The 17100-nt window shown below is 38.6% G+C and overlaps 2 protein-coding genes across 4 annotated transcripts; one reads left to right on the top strand and one right to left on the bottom strand.

The window, feature by feature from the left end:
- Nucleotides 1–467: 467 nt before the first annotated feature.
- Nucleotides 468–6062, bottom strand: znf131 (zinc finger protein 131). Of its 3 annotated transcripts, none has more exons than XM_084389879.1 (7): nucleotides 5932–6062; nucleotides 5108–5261; nucleotides 4886–4987; nucleotides 3311–3455; nucleotides 2342–3030; nucleotides 2116–2246; nucleotides 468–1515 (listed from the first exon to the last, which is right to left on the bottom strand). In XM_084389879.1, the coding sequence occupies exons 2-7, from the start codon at nucleotides 5229–5231 to the stop codon at nucleotides 1003–1005; spliced, it is 1704 nt and encodes a 567-aa protein (XP_084246005.1). In that variant the 5' UTR covers nucleotides 5232–5261; nucleotides 5932–6062; the 3' UTR covers nucleotides 468–1002. The 3 variants fall into 3 exon arrangements, with proteins under 3 accessions (XP_084246005.1, XP_084246007.1, XP_084246006.1); XM_084389881.1 differs by having other exon boundaries at nucleotides 575–1515; nucleotides 2342–3027; XM_084389880.1 differs by having other exon boundaries at nucleotides 575–1515; nucleotides 5535–5976.
- Nucleotides 6063–13009: 6947 nt separating this feature from the next.
- On the top strand, nucleotides 13010–17100 carry selenop (selenoprotein P). Its single transcript, XM_084389876.1, has 5 exons — nucleotides 13010–13495; nucleotides 14599–14826; nucleotides 14949–15158; nucleotides 15252–15369; nucleotides 15481–17100. The coding sequence occupies exons 2-5, from the start codon at nucleotides 14624–14626 to the stop codon at nucleotides 15826–15828; spliced, it is 879 nt and encodes a 292-aa protein (XP_084246002.1). The 5' UTR covers nucleotides 13010–13495; nucleotides 14599–14623; the 3' UTR covers nucleotides 15829–17100.

Raw genomic sequence — 17100 nt, 5'->3', positions numbered from 1 at the left:
TAAATATAACCATCCCCTTTCAGAATATAAAGACAGCTATATATTTTATAATTTATTTATGAATAACAATTTAAACTATGTGAGAAAAACAAGTTTTGAGATAAAACAAAATGCTTCCATGTTGGCTTCCGTAAGAATATAAAAAAATTATATACAAATTTGATGCATTAAACATTTACTAAAACTACATTTTGTAATAATCCTATTTTTTAGGCTCCCCACTATCCAACACGCTGTTCAAATAAAAAAAAGGTTTTCTTATTTTCTTCTTATTTGCATCTTCCTGCAGCCCTCTTAGAAGTTTGCTGATGACCCCCCTGGTTGAAAGCCACCAATCTTGAGGTTCCCTGGCGGCCAACGCACCTCTGTTTGAAAAGACCTTTAACACATGTCTGCTTCAGCAGTAAAGAGTTGCTTCATGTCCCAATTAATAATGCAACTACTCAAAATAGGCTCAGGGTTTCAATCTGTGACAAACATTTCACAAGGTTGCAGACATTCAGATTTCTCTCTCCTCTAGCATCTGCATGATCACTGTAATTCAGCATAAAAAAAAAAAAAAAAAAAAAAAAACCAAGCCAGGACTGCATTTATGTTTCTCTGGATTATTTGGGAACACATTTTGCACTTTTTTTTTATTTTATGAAAATAAGCTTCTTACACACACACTATAAACATACATCCAAAAACAAAAAAAAAAACATTTCTTCCACCCCAGAAACAGTCTTGGCGACGTGCATTATTCTCGAAATCAATTACATCTCTTACTATTCTTATCCACAACATACATTAAAAACATGACTGAACCTGTGATCAGATTTATAGAGACACTGCTTTCAGAGAATTCATACGCATAGCTGAAAGAAATTAAGCAGGTGATCCAGCTTTGTTGGATGACACTACAATGAGCATTACTGTATAATTTAAGGGGTGGGAAAGGAGAAAAGGCCTGGTTAATCTCCCCATTTCATTCTGAAAGTGTCCATGCACAGCAGAAGCCTTTCATACATTTGCAATCTTTTCTTCTTCCGAATGGTCCACGGCCTCTTGTTTAACGTCACAGTCTGCTGGTACTGCAACAGTCACCTGTGCAATTTGGATGTCCATTGCTTGCTCTTTCAATCTCTCACCGTCTACTTGTAAAACCACTGTCTCTTCCACCCCACCTTCCGTCTGAGGCGTCTCTTCCTCCGCCACTAGAGTCTCCTCAACAGCAACAACATCCACCGGCTCCACAGTAACATGCTCCACCCGTATGCCACCCTCCAGTATAACCCCCTCCTCTCCCTCCACAACCTCTGCCATAGTCAAGACTGTGGTTGGGTCTGAAATCATGACTTCCTCTGTGACGATAACCTTTTCCTGTAAGTCGTGGTGTTCTTGCAGATGAGTATGGAGGTCTCTGGGTTGTGTGAACCACTGATCGCAGAGGGTGCAATGATTGGGTTTCTCACCCGTGTGGGTCACCAAATGGTCCTTGAACTGCTCCCAACTATTGAAAACACTGCTACAGACCTGAGGTGCGAAAAAAAGATGAGTGAATAGAAATATAAGTGAATAGGGCTGCATGAAAATAATGCATCCATTATATAAAATGCATACATCGCGTTTCTGAGTGAAGCACTGAACAGTTCTTGCACGCTAACAGCTCTTGCTCTGGTGTTTTTAGTGCCTGATAGAGGCTCAGATCACAATAAATGCTGCTCTACAGTCTACACAAACTCATCTCGCCAAGTTCTGTGAGTTTTGGTCACTTATAATGTGCATTTTGGTAGGCAACTCGCACCAACTATCTCCCCAAACTTGTAATAAGCGCTTATAAATCAGTTGTCAACAATAGATAAGAATTAATAACCTGTGTTTTTCTATCAAAATGATGCTTTGACATTCAAAACTGAAGATGTTAAGACAACCATAAATATTAGCATTGTGATTTTACAGTTGTACTCTCAACTAAATTATATTTTACAGTGTAATATTACACATTTTACAGTACAAGGACAGCAAACCCGGAGTTTAAATCATAAATTGCAATTATCATCATAAGTGAGTTTTTCAGAAAGCTTGGTATATTAAAATACATGTTTGGACAATATGTTATTGGTAAAAACCAACCTGGCATTCATAGAGCTTCTTTCGCCCTTTTTTGGCTCCAGAGCCATTTTGACACGCTGACATGTGGCACTTCAGCGTACTATTCCTGGCAAAACGTTCATGGCATTCTGGACACTCAAAGGGTTTCTCACCTAAACATATATGGATAAGTGAAAAACTGATTAAATATTAAACTTGAATACATTTATTAAGACACATTTAACCTCATAATAGCTCACTCACACACCTGTGTGCTTCCTTAAATGCTCTTTGAAATGTCCAAAATGGTCAAACTGCTTTTCACAGTACTCGCAAACATGCACTTTCTTTTTCTGCCGTCGGGACTGTTCCTCCGCATCAAAATGAGAATTATTCAGGTGCTGTTTAAGGGCTCCTTCACGAGCATATACTTTGCCACAGTGCCTGCAGACAAAGCCCCTATCCGGGGTAGCGGTGTGAGTCTTCATGTGCTGTTTGAGGTGGTAGTAGAGTTTGAAGCAGCGGTCACACTTGTCACAACGGAAAAGGTTGTCCAGCTGAGAGATCTGGACCTCCACCACTTCAATATTCTCCAGCGTCTTGGAGGCAATCACAGCCTCTTCCGGCACGACTACTGTCTCATCCTCCTTTTTCATCACATGGAGTGTCTGCTCTTCCTGTTGGTACTTGCTAGTGATATCAGCCAGCAAAGCCAATGCGGAGTCATCCGAAGACGGTTCGGTGGAACTCCTGGCAGCATCCACTACCTCCACCAGACCGCTTTCCTCCACCTCGATATGTTCCTCATCAACCTCCACCTCGATTTCAACAGATTCAGTCTCCACTGAAGGAAGAGTCTCAGTGATCACATTGAAGGTCTCTGCGATCTTCCTCTTCTTAGCCTTGCTCTTTCCAGCCAAGGCCTGGGAGGGGTTTAATGAGGTGGTACCATTCCTTCTAGGTGGGAGAAGAAAACTAATAGTTTAATAATCAACTACAATAGGGTTTCTCAAACTCTGTCCTGCACAGTTTAGCTCCAACCCTGATCAAACACACCTGAGCAAGCTAATCAATGTCTTCAGGATCACTAGAAACTCACAGCTAGGTGTGTTTGATCAGGGTTGGAGCTAAACTGTGCAGGACAGTGGCCCTCCAGGACCGAGTTTGAGAAACCCTGAACTACAAGATCAAATCAAGCAGAAGAACATTTTTTTGAGAAGTAGAATAGGTGAGTAACCTGTTGTTCAAGGCTTTAATTGCCTCCTGCATTTGAAGGTACTCTGCTGCTCTCCAGACATCACTGACTTCTTCCTCACCATCCACAGCTAACGTAGCCGTATAAGTGAACTCCATTAGGTGGCGGAAGGCAATGTTGCCAACACCTGTTCATTGCAACAGAAATATTGAAGTAATGTTTATTATTTGAGCATATAACATTCTGGAGTCATTTTTTGATTTTCACAATCGGGGCTGGGGGTACGTAACGTGCAACGGCAGAAATGTGCGTTTTGTCAACTGGTCCACTTGTTGGAACCAAAAACATGAGGTCCAACCCGAGCGGATTCAGGTCTGATATTAGTAGCCTCTGGTTTCTGGTAAAACAAATGTGCTTTTACACAATGGTCCCAAGAATATCTGAAAATCTTTTAAAATATGCCAACTTTCCATTATTTGTTTTGGGCGTTTAATGTTAATAACCCCTTTCTTCTCAGTCAATCTGTGCTTCTATGTATTCATTTGTTTATTTTTTAACACCATGCCAACATCCCAGCTTCTGTGGCTATTTTCAAGGCAAGAAAAAATCTAAAGTAAACTATATCGGTTTTTAAAATCTATATTTGCCAAAATTCTAATATATATATATTTGATTTAACTTTGTAAAAAAAAAAAAAACTTCCAAAATGTTAACTGAATAAAAAAAGGTTTTTCAAAGTATTAATACCAGCACAATCTAACAGAACATGCTTCAAGGATAAAGGATTTTGACAAAATGTCATGTTGGGGAATATTCTCTTAAAATTAAAAAAAAATGTGTCATCCTAGAATGGCCTATTCAGCAACAGGTATGAACAATCTTGTCCCATCAATTTATAAAAATTATTTACAAAAAAACTCCCAACACTGGGACTGATTTTGTGCTTCTGTGTGTAAATTACCAAAACCTCCTGGATACTGGTGCATGCAGTGCACTCCATTCGAGAGATTGAGAGCAGCTATTGGCGTGTTAATTTATTAATATTACCAAAAATATTACTTTCCTAAAACATTCAAATGTACTGTAGCTAATGTAAACGTTATGAAGAAAATTAATTTCATCAACAAATAAGGTAGGAAGATAGGCATACATTTACTACATTATACATTTACACACTACACCTCCCATGGTGTTTCTTATTTGTCAACAAATGACATTTTGGTAAATTATCAAAATGAAACTTAAAAAAAACGTGTGTTTGGAGCAAAAACCAGCCAGTTCCTATTTATGGCCGGTCGACCAGTGCATCTCTAGTCCTGGGTCAGACTCTGGTTTTTCTTTTATAAAAATTGGGTAAGAATTGATTCGAGGCAGCTCTTAGGACCCAAGAAGACCTCTACTGAAGTATATCTGTCTTCAATTAAAAAAATTCTGCCAACAAGCAGAAAACTATACTGTTTTGCAGAAAGGCACTTCCAGATTAGACCGCTTTGCTGATTAAAACTGCCATTATCCAGGAAATATAGGCAATAGGAAAAAGGTAATACTATACTCTTCATTATGGCAATAATATATAACCATTTTTGGTTCCATACAATTGTATGTATTGTTAGGTACCTTCAATCTCCACTAGAGGCTCTTGAGTGAAGTCCTGGAAGAATTTGTGGAAAAACTGACTGCATGCAGCCAAAACAGCTTTGTGGGCCCTAAACTGATGTCCTGTTAAATAACCAGAAATCATCAGCACCACCGAATATGTGCAACTTTTAATTTGACTGTATAACATTTAGCATAATTCAGAAAGGCATTAGGTTAAGAGAAACAGACTGGAAACCTTACCATCCACAATGAGAGTGATGTCTGTGAACTGATCCAGCTGACGCTGCTCATTCAGTTTGTCAAGCATCACTTTATAATGGGCTGGAAACTCATGCCCATAGTCAACATCTCCATCAACTGACATGGTTCAGCCCTTGCCCTGCGCATGCAAGTACTATGAAGAAGGGGAAAAAAACATGATGGAATAAGAAAATTATTGATGTATAATACTTATGTTATAATAATTATAATAATAATAATAAAGAAATGAAGATGCATGTGACCTCTTGGTAACAAAAAGCATTTACAATAAAAAAAAAAAAATTTGGCTACAAGATTAAACTGTTAAATGTCAAAGCATTTTTAGTGCAAGGCTATTTATCTGCAATATTTAACATAATTGTTTCATTCAACACAGATAATGCTTTTAGATAAATTAGGCACATACTTTGTAATGGCCCCTATGCCAACAGATCCATAGATTAGCGGGCATATCTAAGCAGCATACCGAATAAGCGCGCATTTCTACAGGGAGCTTCTCTACGCAAGACTGGCAGCTTTACACCCAGCGGGTTTACTGCTGTAAAAGCCACGTACTTCAACAGCCCAACCGTATAGAGATCCTACAGAAATATACAAACGGCAAAAAAAAAAGCACTGTGTGCAGGTCAGCTTCATGTTCCTCGCACGCTGGGCCTGTGGCTGCTAACGCATTCGCCATTTGTTTTCTGGACCATTGTCGTTACGTCATCAAATCGCGCATTAAAATGCTATTTTAATCAGACAAACTCACTTTCAGCTAAATAATGAGTGACGCCGGGCGTCTAACGCTCCGGAGAACTTACCCCGGGTGACGCTCTGATGCTTATTGCGGTTGTTTATACGCGTTGGAGGCCTGAAGCGATCAATGTGCTGTTTTTCCTCCGCTCGTCGAAAAAGGGCGGTCGTTCTACTCTGGCCTCGAGTTCCCATAAACCCTTGCGGATGAGTTTTATCGCGCGAGGCTTATAGGTGCCGGTTACCAAAGCAACGGTGCCCAACAACGACCCGTTATATTCAAGTATGGAAAAGGTAAATAAGATTCAGATTCAGATTCATTCTTTATCGTCCTCGATAGAGGAAATTTGTTTTCACAGACTGTACCAGGAGCAACATTCAACACGCATAACATGCACATACCACACAGAATTTTGGACACATAAATAGACATAATTGCAAAAAAAAAAAAACTGTTTTTTACTTACAGTAAATAATTCAACGCTTTGTCTATCTGCGGCCTGAGGGAAGAAGGGTAAAACATGAGTTAAGAGGGTGGCTGGGATATTGTATAATGGTGTTTGCTCTACTAATGGTAGCAGTGTCAATGAGAGCTGGGTGTGGGAAGACCAATTATTTTTGAGGAAGTGTTAGTGATTTTAAGGAGCTCGTTTCTATTAGTGAGAGAAAGCATATAGTGAAATCGCAGGTGGCACAATACAGGAGGATGGGTTCAATGATAAGAAAAATTCTCGGTGTGGTTTTGACTGAAAAAGTCCTGAGTTTTACGTATGACAAAGTCTCTGTTGGCAGTGCCTATGAATGTCTGTGATGTGATGGTAGATGGTAAATAAGTAAATAATCTTGGCTGGCAACTTGATTTTGGTTAAAACAAAACACAAATGCTAATAAATGCAAGTTATTTAGGCTATAATGTGCTCTATATTTACATTTTACAAACTAGTAAAGCTTTATACGAAAGCCAATCAAAGCCTTGTACATAGGCTACTCTTTCAGCCTCAATTTTTATTTATTTATTTATTGCTAATTGTAGGCTACAACACAAGACAGGGAACAACCAAGACCAGGGGTTCTGCAGGTTTTATGAAGGTATATTTTAGACTAGACCAAGTAAAGACAAATTTAAGTGAGCACAATACGTCAATGTGTTCTCTAAATGTAAATGTCTAGGGAGAAACACAATGAGTTATGTTAGCAACAATTCAGAGTTTGAGTATACAACTTCCAAAAGATATAATATTTTAATTCATTTGACCAAAATTAAAAGCTTGAATAGCTCTGCTTCCAACCACTAGAATAGTTTTTTGACTGGTTTTCCAGTGCAAATGTCTACAGATTCTTAAATCAAGATTGATAAATTACATAAAATATTAAATCCTTTTTTTTTTCTTCTGTGAAACTGATCAAAATGAAGTGAGTTTATTAAAACAAGAACAAATATCTTCCAATGGGCTTAGAAAAATCTACTTAATTCAAAGGGAAGGTTTCATAACTCATTGATAAATATTTGTTCTTGTTTTAAGCATAAACTAACTTCGTTTTGTTACATTTTTCAAGACTTTAGTTTACATTTACATCTCAAGTAAATGTATCTTGATTTAAAGATATATATTTTTTTGTTGCTATGCTTGCAACATTCAATGCCATGGCTAAAGTATAGACTTATGCCATGAAACAGATATTAATAATGGAGAAATGTCCCTTCTTATTTAGCAGTGAAACCTTATCGCAAATAGGCACTTTTTTGGGGGTGTGATTGTCATCCAGTATAGTTGCTTCTGTTTAATAACACAAATAATTATAATAATAAAAATACACAAATTACTAGAAATAAATCAGAATTTATTTAAATGAAAATATTTATTCTGATCAGTTAATTGTTGAAAATTAATTGTAGCTATATATTGCAATGTAATTTGTGAGAGATTTTTTTTTCAATGCATTTATTACACTGAATTATTGATTGACAGACAAAGCTCTCCACTGCCCTCCTGAGGCACGCTTGAGATAACACCTATAATATATCGTCAAATATTACAGGTGTTATCTCAAGCGTGCCTCAGGAGGGCAGTGGAGAGCTTTGTCTGTCAATCAATAATTCAGTGTAATATATAGGCATTGGAAAAAAATCTTTTTACATTTAATCATTTAGCAGACGCCTTTATCCAAAGTGACTTACAAATGAGGAAAGCAATCAAACTAACAACAGGGAAGCAATATGCAAGTGCTGTGATCTGTCCTAGTTAGTCTAGCACAGTAGCAAGGTGTGTTTTTTTAAATTTTATAGATAGATTAAGTGTTAGTATTAATGGTTCAAGTGTTGAGACATTTCTTGACTAAAGACTCAGCAGCTCGGGTTGAGTTAGGCAGGTCATTCCACCAGCAGGGAACTGTCAAGGTAAAGGTCCGTGAAAGTGCTTTTGTGCCTCTTTGGAATGGCACCACAAGGCGCCGTTCACTTGCAAAACGCAAGCTTCTGGAGTGCACATACATTTAAAGTAGTGAGTTTAGGTATGGGGTGCAGAGCCAGTGGTTGTTCTGCATAGGTAAGCATCAGTGCCTTGAATTTGATGCGAACGGCAATTGGCAACCAAAGCAAGTTTGAGGCGAGGTGTGACGTGCGCTCTCTTCAGCTCGTTAAAGACCACTCTCGCTGCAGCATTCTGGATCAGATGCAGAGGTTTGGCAGTGCATGCTGGAAGGCCTGCCAAGAGAGCATTACAATAGTCCAGTCTGGATAGAATCAGAGCTTGGATAAGGAGTTGTGTAGCATGCTTCGATAGGAAGGGCCTGATCCTCTTAATGTTGTATAAGGCAAATCTGCAGGACCGGGCAGTTCTAGCAATGTGGTCTGTGAAGTTCTAACTGATCATCAATCTCAACTCCAAGGATCCTGGTTGTCCTGGATGGAGTTATGGTTGACGAACCTAGCTGAATGGAGAAATTATGATGAAGTGTTGGGCTGACTGAGACCACAAGCAGTTCTGTCTTCGCAAGGTTGAGTTGAAGTTGGTGGTCCTCCATCCAGCAAGAAATGTCTGTCAGGCAGGCTGAGATGCGAGCAGCTACTGTCAGATCATCTGGCTGGAATGAGATGTATGTCTTCAGTGTAGCAGTGATTGGAAAAAACATGTTTCTGAGGCCCTGTCCACACTACTGCGTTTTCGTTTAAAAACGGAGACCTTTTGCTACGTTTGCACCTCCCGTCCACACTAAAACGACAAAAACGGAGACCCAAAACGGAGAAGTTTAGAAACGCTGCCGACCCGGATTAATTCTCCGTTTCTAAACGAAAACGCAGTAGTGTGGATGGGGCCTGCCTGAATGACAGATCCTAATGATGACATGGAGATGGAGAAGAGAAGAGAAGTGGTCCACTGAGCCCTGAGGTACCCCTGTAGCAGTGGCGGCTGCTGGTCTTTCGAAGAGGGGAAGCTCATTTTCGGCCTACATCATAAAAATTGTCCATTTATTTATACGTAAATTCTACGTTCCTTTTCAAGAAAATGCTCTGTGACCCTGTCGTACCATCTTGGCGTCTTTTCCAGTGACTTGGCCAGCAGAGTTAAATATAATTGTATAAATGTAATAATATAATAAAGGTATAAATAATAATATAATAAAGTATAATAATACTACTACTAATAATATATATTTTTAAATTATTTTTGAATTATTACTAATAATAATATAAAATATAATAAGTAATAATATAATAAAGGTATACATGTATAATTGTGTGAAATGTATTATGAAAATTGGCTAGCAATTTCGACAAGCAAATACCAAGAAATAGGTTGCTGCAGCCAGTTTGTCTTTCGACTATAGTTGAAAAATCCGCGATGGGAGTGAGCTCCAATAGCTTCAGCGTCAGCGACTTTTTATTGTATGAAATAGCTGTCAATCAAAAGGAGATGCAGCCTTTCGACAGACCCTCCAATCATCACGCAGAAGCCCGGAGTCCAGGCCAGCCCACTCCTCATTCACCCCCAGAGACGCTGAGCGTCCGTGGGCGGGACATAATCGCAGCATTTATCCAATGACCGTCTAGTTTCGAAGCACTGAAAAAAACTGTTCAAGCAGCCCCATTGAAGTCAATGGACGCTGGACTTCAACAGGGAAATGCACTGTGACGCTACGCGAATGTATGAGAAGGAAATCGAGTCCCCCGACCTGTTATATGTAACTGATTCTGAACAAACTCATCTTTGAGATGAACGTTTTCTAACGCATTTTTAGTCAATAAAATGTTAACACAATAGTACATATTTGACCATTAATTTTTTGACATTATAGGGGAAGCCGAGCTTCCCTTGCAGTCTTAAAGAAATCCTCACTTCCCTGTAGCTAGATGTTGCGACTCTTAGACACCTCACCCCTCCACAACACCCTGAAGGACCTAGCTGAGAGGTAAGACTTTGGAGTGCGGTTGCTGAGATGCTCTTCGTCATGAGGGTTGACAGGAGGATCTGGTGGTTAACTGTGTCAAAAGCAGCCGACAGATCCAGCAGGATGAGTACTGAGGATTTGGAAGCTGCTCTTGCCAGTCTCAGAGCTTCAATAACAGAGAGCAGGGCAGTCTCAGTTGAGTGGCCGCTTTTGAAACCAGACTGGTTGTTGTCCAGGAGGTTGTTCTGTGAGAAAGGCAGAGACTTGGTTAAACACAAGTGTTTTTGCAACAAATGGAAGAAGGGAGACCGGACTGTAATTTTCTAAAAGTGTTCGATTTAGAGTGGGTTTCTTAAGCATTATGACATTAAAACTGATCATTTTTAACGTAAAAGGTCTAGCAAGAAGCTATAGCTTTGATTGTTGGAAGCAAAAAAAAAAAAAAAACTGTAAAATTAAATACAGCATAATCTTAATTCATATCTATGGAAATTAATTCAATGTAATATTATTTAGTATATTGATTTCAACAAAAAGAAAAAGGTTCTAGCACAGGTTGTACTGCAATTATGGCAGCACCCTTGCTACTGTTATGGGGGTAACAGTTTAGGACCCAAGGACCAGATGTTTGAAAGAAGACCCAGAGTCAGAATTATAATAATTTGAAGAACAGTTTTACTGAAGATAGTTTGCAGTTTCATCAGCAGAAGTCATCTTCAAGACTCACACAGGAGTTCGTAGGCCGCCCCGCTTACAGTTACAAAGATCACAGCAATACCCTTCACCAAGGTCTAAGCTACGTCCTTGCTTCAAGTTGCAGTTTCTGATTGACTAATAAATAGATTAACATAGCAATTTTCCATACAGATAGATTGAAGCATATCTCCATCGATTATGCAGCTGACACTTGGACCCTGAAGGTTTCAGGTCTCAGATTTGGGTTGCTGGGCGCCAACATGTCCAGAACACCAACTTAGTCAATCTCCAATAATGCCAGTGGTTCCTTAACCTGCAACCAAAAAGACTAACACACACACGGACACACAGCTTTTCCAAGGTTGGATTTGGCCAGGCTCTAACTATAAACAGGAGAGTCCTCTCAAAACATCAAGATAATGCGTTCTCTCTCTCAAGGAGAACTACACTTTAGTCTAAATGGAAAGTAAAGTTTTAACAAAGAGATGGTCCCTTAAACTATAGACTTCATTGACCCCTGTGACCATAGTTGTCAGAGTACCCTAGAAAAATGATGATGTATTTATTGACACACGTTGAAGACCTTTCTCAAACAAAACATCTTTACATATTTAATTTCTGGAAGCCGGGCTAAATGAGCAAGCACTTTTACTGAATTCAGATATCAAATACAGACAGAGAATATATGAAAAGAACATTTCAGTGATCACACTGGTAACTTCTATAAAAAAGTAAAATCTCACAAGCTTAGAGAAGTCATTTAACTCATGTGATATTTAGAAGGAAAAATAATGATTAATACCTTGATTATAATCACTCATTACATACATTGAAGCAGCAGTGGATTCCAATCCACCCCCTTCACTACAAAAGTTTTAACAAAACATAGTTTTTTTTTTTTTAAATGGTTTATCATGCTTGTTATATAATTTATGATTCGAGTGGAAATCCATTTACTAAGTAATGTTAACTTGACTGACGGCTTCATTTCCACTTTCAAATATGAACCAAACAGAGCTATGATTTCCCTGTGACCCTACCAAAGTTGCATGTATAATAGGACAGAGTGTCAAAAGATAAATGTCTTGGAATAACTTAATTTGCTTAAAGAACAGAATACCATGTTCAGATGTTGCTAAAGTTATCTTAACCTATCAAAACCTGTAGAAATGAAATCAACTTGTCCATTTGACTATAAGTATTGTTTCTGTATCTTAAGTAAGTTTGAGGCTGGATCCTCTTACTCATTTTCTATGGCCTTTGGAAGTAGGGAGAACTTTGTCTTCAGGAAACTCTCTGTCAACTGATTGAACTTCAACGTTGACTCCTGTCTTCATAGAGCACAATGATCTCTTCATGTGGCTTAACTGTAATTCCCCTACATACCTAAAATCAAATAGATCAGACAATTTCTGAAGATGCCTTATATTTAATGTTCAGTTGTCGCACTCTCCATGGACTTCTTTTTTTTTTTCTTTATTAAGAATTGACTTATATTGTTGTCTGAGAATCAGTTCATCTTATTTAATTATTTCATAATCATTTCTTCAAGTTAACTATTAACTGTCAGTAATCACTAAATCTGTGTTAACTGCATCTAAAGTGCATCACGGTCAAACTCCAAATCATGAGACCTGATAATGAAGATTAACTAAATGAAATTGATTATAAACCGGTCCAGACACAAGGATCACAGACAATGTCAACCTGAGACTTTCTTCGAATGTTTGAAACAGATTTTTAATGTGTAAGAGATTTGGAATGTGTACGTTTTTCCAAGTAAATGTGTTTTATCATTGTTTCTCCTGTCTTACATAATTTCTGCTGCATGTTGTTTATCAAAGATCAGCAAGGAGACAGGAAGTTTCAAAGTTTCATCTCAGCAGGAAAAGTGCTGACTCTAACCCAGCTGTGCACTGCTGCACAAACAAAAATTACAGGATGTTAAGAGTCAACCATGCAAATAAATCCACATTGATCATTGATTCTCTCCATATGAATGCTTTAAAAATCACGCTGTCCACAGTCCTCTGATACTCAGTTGGTTGTTTTTCTTTTCAGGGTTGCACCCAGCCCCCTCTTTCTGTTTTAGGGAAAACAGAAGTCTGGAATGCAGTTCTTTAACTGTTTCCTCTCTGGACATTTTTAGCAAAAACAAAAGTTAACTTTGTGGGGGTTTTTCTTCTTTTTCTTCTTCTTCTTCTTTTAACAACAGAGACATGAAGAAACAAAAACATTTTTATAAAGAATTTGTAGTGACATAAAATATCTAATGCACTTAGACTTTTTTTCAACTTAAAGTTCTGGCTTGTCCCTTCAAACACATTATGGAGGTTATATATATATATATTCTTGCTGATGCGTGTAAACCCTGGGTGAATACGTGAGCTATTAAAGTTTTTGAAACAGAGACAGAGGGACCTTTGCCCTGCTTTTAGTCAGGAAAAACAAGAGGAGTATAAATAGGAGGAGCTGTTTGGGAGCGGGTTGTTTTTGTCTAGAATCAGCTAAGAAAGCTTCGCTGCTGAAGACTCTCAAGTAAAATAAGTAAGTGTGCACTCCTCAGTTATGAGATATCTTATTCTTTTTGCTCTTTTTAGTTCTTTTGTAAAACAACATCTTTGGATTACTTATGCATTTCTTAAACTATTCAAATAGGCTTAAAAATTAGATGCTTGAAGTTTTAATGTAGTTATATATTAATGCATTGTTTGCGCACCAGTTCGTGCACATTAGTTTAGCTCTGACAACTACATGTTATAAATTTGCAATGTCCTTAGCATCTGGATGGACTATGGACCTTGCTCCAAACTCGCGTTCATTGACTTTAATCAGGAAATCTGGGGTAGTTCAAATGAAAATGTTGTCATCATTTATTCACGCTCATATTCTTTCACACAAAGAAGATATTTTGAAGAATATGGGTAACCAGACATTAGATGGACCCCATTGACTTCCATTGTATGAAAAATGGGTCATCATCAACTGTTTGGTTACCCATATTCTTCAAAATATCTTCTTTAGTGTTCAGCAGAAAAAATACATTTATAGAGATTTGGAACAACTTGAGGGTGAGCAGCCTAAATGATGACAGAATTATTTTTTTTGGGTGAACTATCCCTTTAATTACCAGATATGAGATATGATCAGATCGGGAATTGCTGAGTGGGCAGAAATTTTATTATGTGTGGACCAAACGAGGCTAAGTTAAATATCAGTATTGTATCAGTATATTTTACTGATATATCAGTACATTGATGTAACATTTTAATATAATAAATAAAATATAAAAGAAATAATAAAATATAGATAAATACAAATATATACTAATGTGTTATCGTCTATTATATGCAAGTATATATGACATTTTAATATAAAAATGAATAAAATAAACAATAATATATAATATAATGTGTTATCGTATATTATATTTAAGTATATATGACATTTTAAGATAAAAATTAATAAATAAACAATAATATACAATATAAGAATAAAATATGCATCTTAAATTTTTGTTGCTGATTGTAAGGTTTGAATTGTATCTGCATTTTACAGTTGAAATGTCTGCTATGCTTTTAAGAAAAAGTATTTTTCTTTGGTTTCTTTTTTATGAATGTGAGGCATAAACTGTTGATCTTTGTGTGTAGGTCAGTGGGCTTGTTGTCTGGAGTCATGTGGAAGGCGCTCAGCCTTACCCTAGCTCTCTGCCTCCTGGCGGGCTGCAGTGCAGAGAGCGAGACGGATGGAGCCCGCTGTAAACTTCCTCCTGTGTGGAAGGTTGGGGAGGTGGAGCCCATGAAGAACGCTCATGGACATGTGACAGTGGTGGCTTACCTACAGGCCAGCTGACTGTTCTGCTTGGAGCAAGCATCAAAGTGAGTCTGAAGTTTGATGAAACCTTGTTTTTCAAAACCATATCACATTCTTGATAGTGTTTTCTCTGTACTGTTTACACAAAGTGTATTTATCTAACCCAACTTGTTGAATGTTCTTCAAGGCTTAATGACTTGCTCCTGAAGCTGGAGAACCAAGGTTATGTAAATATAACCTACATGGTGGTAAACAACCGAGATGAACGATCCCAAAATCTGCACAACTTGCTCGAAGAAAGACTGTTAAATATCACCCTTTACGCCCAAGACCTCAGCCAGCCGGATGTCTGGCAGGCCGTGAATGCTGAGAAGGATGACATTTTGGTCTATGACAGGTTTAGCTCAAAACTTATTCAGCTTAATTCACCCAACGAACATGATTACCATATTACTTTATCAATATACCACTAAATACCCTTTTCGACCAGGTGTGGACGACTCACTTACCATCTGTCTCTTCCATACACCATCCTGAGCCACCCACATGTGGAGGAGGCTATAAGAAAAACCTATTGTGATGGTATTTGTGGAGAGTGCAACATAGAGGTAACCCCCCCCCACCCCATCTTCACCCCACCAACACAAATTCTCTTGGCAAAGCTATGAAAAAAAAATAAAAGCTGTATTTTCAATATGCCCTTTTCCTCTGGTCATTAGAGTTCACTGCAACTTGAAGAGTGCAAGAAATCCACAGATGTGAATACACCAGCAGAGGAAGAACGGCCTCACCGTCACGATCATCATGAACATCATGAACACGGTCATCACGGTCATCACCACGGTAGTGCGGAAAGGCATGGTGGCTCCCACCATCCTCACCATCACCACCATCCCCACCACCACGGCCAACAACAGGTTGATGTGGGTCAGCAGATCCTGGCCCAGATTGACTTTGGTCAGGTAGCCGTTAAGCAACCAGTGATGAAACGACCTTGAGCCAAGCACATTAGGTGAAAAGTCCAGTTCAGCTGACAGCAGGGGGCAGATTCTCCTGTGGCCAGCTGATGCTGACACTGACGACAGCTCTTTGGTGGGGAGGGCAGTGGGCGCGTGGCAGGCCTCTGACACTGTGAGGAGACTCTTCCAGCCTCCTGACACTGACAGGGCCTGAAGGTGGAGGACAACAACATCAGGGAGACCTGACAGTGACGTCCCGCCCACCCCACCGAATGAGAGCAGTCGCAATCAACCTGAGCCTGACCAGCAGGGGACGCTAGTTGAGTATGACAAGAGAAGTAAACAGGGCCGTTGCCTGATCATTTACAGCTTCACGGAAACATCAGTGAGCCCGGCACTGCTGGTCAGCGCTCTCGTTTGATCTACCAACTAGTATTTACACCTCAGCGTGTGGCAGCACTGGACCTTTGCATCCCATTCTGAACGAGTCACAAATTTGGAAGCTAAACAATTCAATCTAAATACCTAGTTTTGGATATTTTTCTGGTTAAATCTGTTATATAACAAACAAAACCATCTGACTTTAATGGGTCCAGTGTCTGTTTTCTTCTGAGAGTGTGTCAGGTTCATCATGTTAGTGTCTTTTCACCTCTAGATGCTTTATGTGGCATTTATGAAGGCAGGTGCGGAAACTATGCTCTAGTGGTGCCTGTCCGATGTTAGGCCACACAGAGCAGAGGGAAAAGATCACGTAACATCCTGTAACCTTTGCTATACCCAATCAAAGCTATGAAAATCTGGGGTATTAAAATCTATTTTGTCATTATTCTGGTATTCAAAAATATGTTTTAGTTTAGCTGTGTGGAGATAGAGGCGGTAAAGTAGGCGGAGAGATTCTGATAATGAGAGTTTTAAACACTGTTGAGATACTTCATTTAAAGGTAATGGACCACTTTATGATCTAGATCTGTTTTATTTTAGTTACTAACACAAATGTTGTAAGCGGGTCGTAAAATGTATATGCTCTGCATTACAAAAAGGTTAATGGATCATAGGGAAATTTACAAAACATAACTTTTATTACAGATTTATTAGAGAGGAGTTTGGGAGGGAGTAACTGGAAAAAGGTTTGGTCATTGTTATCTTGGGAAGGGGGCTGTTTGAAACATTTTACATACTTAATGAAGGTTTTCTGGAAAATCTAGTATCACCTGGAAGACTCGAGAAATTGTATGAAAATTGTATGTTTGTGATGGTGCCAATGACATATGAATGTGAAAAGCAAGTGGAATGTAAGAGAAAAAAAAACATGTTACTCAGATAAACTCAAATAAAGTTTAAAAAACAAAAACAAACAAAAAACCTTTGTTTATCCACTAA

Source organism: Rutilus rutilus, assembly GCF_951802725.1.
Source record: "Rutilus rutilus genome assembly, chromosome: 19".
Lineage (NCBI taxonomy): Eukaryota > Metazoa > Chordata > Actinopteri > Cypriniformes > Leuciscidae > Rutilus > Rutilus rutilus.
Note: the sequence above shows the minus strand (reverse complement) of the source record. Positions and strands in the feature narration are given on the sequence as shown.